The sequence below is a fragment of the Cryptomeria japonica genome, chromosome 1 (genome assembly GCF_030272615.1).
Source record: "Cryptomeria japonica chromosome 1, Sugi_1.0, whole genome shotgun sequence".
Lineage (NCBI taxonomy): Eukaryota > Viridiplantae > Streptophyta > Pinopsida > Cupressales > Cupressaceae > Cryptomeria > Cryptomeria japonica.
The window spans coordinates 316,176,109-316,182,112 of record NC_081405.1 but is presented as its reverse complement, the minus strand read 5'-3'; the positions used below and the strand labels follow the sequence as shown (position 1 = coordinate 316,182,112).

Genomic DNA, 6,004 nt, shown 5'->3' with positions numbered 1-6,004 from the left:
TAAATTACACTAAATTTCATTTTTGCATAAAGGTCCAATAAACAAATCTCTTCAAAATTCATCTTGTAAAATGAAGTACAATTGCTATTGAATAAAGATTGAGTGAAATTCAGGTTAACTAATTACATAATGAAACAACTTAATAGAATTAAACATATGATAATTGGTTTAGGTCATTACACTCTACATTAGGATCAACTTTATGTTACTACATAAACTTTTCATTGCGATAATTTTCTTTTTGATTCGACCAAATTAAAGCACACTCTCTCAACTACTTTTTCTAATATTAACTATAAGTATGTAGATAGAATCATCTTAGATGACGAATTATAACTAAGTCATATGTTAAAATAATTGACCAAAGTAGGTAATTGAGACAACATAATTCCAAGCATTGAAATGTAGCTTTACCACACCAGCTTTGCATCCCACAATTACTATGGAGGATATCAGCTTGCAATAGAATAGAAACTCTATTATATTTTTATTGAAGTGACACTAATCCTCGTGCTCTGTGCATCTAGCTTTTGAGAAAATTGTGTCCCTTAAAAAATAAAATGGCAAGCAATAAAATGTGGCATAATAAAGCAAAACCTAAGTTTATATTGAGTTTTCAAATGATATCATATATAATTTTCTAAAATACTCACTCACAAGTTTAAGATAGATAATTAACATACAAGATCATATATATAGTCAATCATTGTTGTCATGAATGTGTTGACGATCAATTGTTTCTATATGAAAACTGACTTTATTTCACAAAATAAAATATCTATTGATATAATTTATACAAAATGAATATCGTAACTCTCTATACTATAATAATAACACAAGAATTATTTACTTAAATATTCATAAATGAACCACTAATTTAAAAAACCTGATTAATATCAAAACAATATAAAATATTTATTATCAATATACATTTGATTTGATCTATTTAATATTTTTTACGTGATAATATATTAACATTAATCCAACATGATGAAGAAATTCTTAAAAACATTATCCTATAAAATTGTGTTATTCATTCCTTCTTACTAAATATACATTTGATTATAAATATATTTCAATTTCCATTAATTAATAATTATGATTTAATGCACACTAAATTAATTGAATAAACTAACTACTTTGATGCAAAATAGTAAACTATAATTACCTATAATAATATTCAACCAATAATTTTTCATTATTTACTTTATTGTTTAATTTTAATAGAATAAAAAATTTGTATACTGTACAATTTATTTTTTACTGGCTTACAAAATTGAAGCACAAATGCTCGTCAGGTGGGCTGGCCAGTCCATTCAATTGTACTTATTTACTAATTTATATGAATACCATAAATAAAAATATGATATCCCCCTATTAATTATAAACCTTTTGGACACAGCTAAACTTATTGCAGCACATATTTATTCTATTCATAAACGACTGCAGCGTGTGCGATTTTCACATTGCCAAATGGGCACCATTAACATTTATTAAAATGCTTCGTGGACCTTGACCAGTTATTTACACTGCTTGTGAAGAAACAGTCGCCTACATGTGTCCAAGTCCAGGTGTTTATCCAGACACGCACCACTATCACTCAAATTTGACCTTTCTGTGGCAATTAAATCGCGCGCTCTCTGAAATCTCCGCTTTCATGAGATAGGATCTTCCCAAAAATTATATTATTTAAGCACCAAATTATCTACTTGTAGGGCCATACGACCATTAAATATGACTATCGACAAGAAATTTAGACGAGAATTGACGTGTGCACAACATCTTTAGCGAATTCACAAATAATGCAAAGCTTCCTCTAGACCTATAAATACCGTGCAATAATTTGCAAATGAAACCAAGAATATTAATTCAGCCATGGCGACATGTTCAAGGATTTTACTGTTATTGATGGCCACGCTGATATTCCTCGGAGAAATGAAAATTGGCTATTGCGGAACAACTGCAAAACCTATGCCTTCGCCTTCTGCCCCTTCTCCCTGTGGATCCATTGAATCCATTATCACCCAGGATTTCTTTAACCGGATTAAATCAGGAATTTCTGCTTCTTGTGTGGGAAAGAATTTCTACACTTACGGTGGCTTTATCAGCGCAGCAAAAGCTAGCGATTTCGCCGATTTTGGCACCACCGGAAGTCTTGATGTTCGAAAGAGAGAGCTCGCTGCTTTCTTTGCCAACGTCGCCCATGAGACTATAGGTATAAAAGCTATTTTTCCTTTTGCTTGTATATGCATTAATGACTCTATGATTATTTGGGAATTCTTAGTGTGTTCTGTTCTATTTGCAGATCTGTGCTATGTGGAAGAAATCGAAAAAGACACCTATTGCGAGCCTTCCACAGAATATCCATGTTCAAGTGGAAAGCAATACTATGGACGAGGGCCTCTTCAGCTAAGCTGGTAATTTTATTTCTCAATTAAATTTGTTGTCGATTGTTATCTCGCGAATACAGATCGTGCATGAATCTACTTGCAGGAATTACAACTACGGAGCGGCGGGAAAATATTTTGGACTTCCACTGCTGACTAGGCCAGATTTGGTTGCCCAAAAGTTAGACGTTGCGTTCAAGACTTCGCTGTGGTTTTGGATGAGCGGCAGCAACTGTCACGACGCCATGACTTCAACCGGCGACGGAAAAGGATTTGGCGGCACAATAATGGCCATAAATGGCGGAGAATGCAACGGAGGACGACCATCGGCGGTGCAGAATCGGGTTCGTCATTACGAGGAATTCTGTAAAATGCTCAATGTCAGCACCGGTCCCAACGTCTCTTGTTAGCATTTCTTTCGCTCAAGACAAATCAATAAATAAGTATATGAATTCTGTTGACGGTTCGTAATATCAAATTTAGATAGCGCCGATGAGGCATTATCATCTGAGAATGCAGAAGAATAATTAAAGTTAACTTTTGGAATTATATCGTTCTTTTTAAACTATGAATTTTTTAAAGAATCAATGCTTCGAGACCATTTTAATTTTCGTCCGGTTTGACGAAAGGATAGGATACTTTCATAATGAGATTCTCAGTCCCATGCCTAATCTAATCATCATTTAATTTCGGAATACCTTAACAAAAAAAAATATATATCATTGTAATTTTGTGTGTGTTTATACATAATTTTATTATTTTATTTATTTTTTATTCTTATATATTTATTATTTGTTACACTTGTTTAGTATATATGTAAATATTTATTATTTATTTCGATGTAAGAGTATATATATATATAATCCATCTTGATGTAAGAGTATTTGATGGTGTATGAACAATCTTATATGGCTAAAATATTTGCATGTTATTAATTGCATTCTAATTATTAATGAATCATTACAATTATCTCATTCGTGATTGGAAATGTATTCTCATATTGATTTCTTGAGTCATATTCAAATCTTAAAAAATTCTAACTGCCAAACAAATATAAATTGATTCTCGATAATTACTAGCTTCCATAAAGTAATTGATAAACCTTTAGATTCGCGATCCCATGTTTGCACCATGTTTTCAAAGCTTGAAAAGAATAATCAACTGATCATACGGTACTTTACGCAAATGATACGTCAAGGTATATACTACTGAGATCTATGGACCCATCAATATCATATTCAATGTTTTGATGGATTCCATCTACACATTTGTCTAATCACATATTTTATTTGATATAAAGCTTAACACCTACTTGTGACTGTTTGAGAACTATTGGCCATAAGCATTGTCATTGATGTCACAATCTGTCATTGATGTCAGGATGCAGAACTGAAGGAATCTTCATCATGCACAAAGTTGTAATGTTGTCATTGTCTACTTTGACCATTGCAAAACGTTGCTTATAGATCCCAAATGTAAGAAAATGGCATGGAGTTTGTGGGCATGAAACTACAGAATTCATGTTGTGCGCAGATCAACTGGTGTAACTATTTTGTCCCTGAATCTAATTTACTATGCTCTCTAGTCTAATTAGGGTTTCGACATGACCACACTCATTAAACCCTAAGTTTTATTTTTAAGCATGTGCAATTTTCATTTAACTACTCTTATCACTTAAGCCATTGTGGTTTTTGTGTTACTGGCCCCTTTGCTTAGCATTTAGTGACTTAACCAAATGGATAACAGTTCAATACTTTCTAAATTGAAGGCTTTGGATCTGATTAACAATCATGATGATATTTGTGAAGATTTGACAATGATCGCATGATGGTAAGATAGTTGTGTGGTCCTCTTCCCTTTGTTGCAATATTGTGAAATGAGGACACGTTTGCTAGGTGACAGGTGATTGGATAGCTCCTGCGCATTAACAAAGATTTTGTGGGCCTCGTCTTCTTGGCTGCAGAATAGCGAGAAGTAAACATGTTTGACCTTGGATAGTGGACCAATGGCCAGTGCACTTTCAGAAGATTGTTAGTGAGAGGAGGTCATCTTGTTATGATGTTGAGCGATCACACCACATGTTTGTCGAGGGCCTGGATGTAAGACTATTCAATGCTTTGGAGATATTGCACCTTGTTCGTCCATCGTCTTGTGAAATGTTGAATCTACAGTTGAGATTTAAACTAGGTGAATGAATAGATTCTCAATTTGAATCTGTGTATTTTGGGAAGGACTGTGAAGCAGTGGAAGAAAACGTACTACAGGCAGACATGATGAAAAAAAATTGTTGATTTAGGAATTTCCTCGCCAACATATAAATGCTGTCAAATGCACATAGGTATATATAAATGATCAGAAGAAAATTTGAAAATATTATTATATATTTTCTTAGTTTTTCTATATGTTAGTAAATGACATTTTTGAAGGGCTTCAGGGAATTTTTACCCCTTGGCATGTTCTTTCAAGATTTCGCCTACAACTCTTGGAGACCTTTACAACGAGTTAAGCGGCTCGTAATTTCGAGTCCTGTGCAGAAAGTTATGCCTAGTTAAACTTAGGACAAATTTTATATAGTTTTTTGAAAAATTACATAGTTTTAGATTTTATTATGTAAATAAATCTAATATGACTATTGGTTTTTCGATTCTCAAGGAGTTGTTGGTGACCCTTGGAATCCCTTGGACTACTATATGTTGGATTTTTTAATTGAATACAATACTTTTTGGCTTGCTTCAATTCTGTATTATCTTGTTCATCCACAACAGTGTAGGTTCTCACTTAGGTGTTGTCATCTGAATCCATAATTCGGATCAATAAATGGAAGAGATCATTCCTCTATGAATGAAGAGAGTGAGAGATGTTGTAGGCATAATAGAGAGTTTACTAGTGACAAAAAGAGATACTTTGTGCAGATCATGTTCCATATTTTGTCGCAGAAAAATGTGTATGGATAAGAAAAAATCAATGAAAAAATAGAATTACCAAGTCCATTCAGACAATCTTTAATTGTCTTATATAGAGATATGTCTAATTTCTAGCTGTGAGATCATTGTCTCCTAATTTGTATAAGGTTGTTTCTTTTTGAATTCTATAGGGCTGGTACTAATCTAATATAGTATTGATTTAGTGAAGGGAATCGTAGTCCTCTTAGGTTGATGCTCAAATTAATGTATTGGTGAGGGGATTGTTGTGTCTTAAAGGTTAGTGCCTTCATAATTGATTGCAGTCTTTTTTCTTTGTGAAACTAGATTTGGGGATCTTGCTCACCATGGTTTTTACCTTCTAGGTTTTGCACATTATATTTGGTACTTTATTTTCATGTGGTATAATTACGATATTAATTCTTTTAAATAGTTGTAATTGGCTTTAAAATTATTAAAGTTAATTTTGCCGATATATTAATTCACACCCCTCTCAGTATATTGAAGTGTTCCTTAAGTTATTACCATAGCTAAGTTTCTTGATGAAACCTAATAGCTAAAGGGAGATATTTCTTTGGAAATCATCACAAGTTAGGAAATTTCATCTCTAACAAGACACCACAATTCAATGGAACAGACTATGCAATTTCTTATGGATGGATGCACCACTCCTACTACTCCAACTTATCAAGCTAT

General features: G+C 32.9%; 1 protein-coding gene across 1 annotated transcript; it reads left to right on the top strand.

The window, feature by feature from the left end:
* The first annotated feature begins 1,873 nt into the window (after positions 1 to 1,873).
* On the top strand, positions 1,874 to 2,844 carry LOC131070594 (endochitinase 4-like). Its single transcript, XM_058006176.2, has 3 exons — positions 1,874 to 2,215; positions 2,306 to 2,417; positions 2,494 to 2,844. The coding sequence occupies exons 1-3, from the start codon at positions 1,876 to 1,878 to the stop codon at positions 2,795 to 2,797; spliced, it is 756 nt and encodes a 251-aa protein (XP_057862159.1). The 5' UTR covers positions 1,874 to 1,875; the 3' UTR covers positions 2,798 to 2,844.
* The last annotated feature ends 3,160 nt before the right edge of the window (positions 2,845 to 6,004 follow it).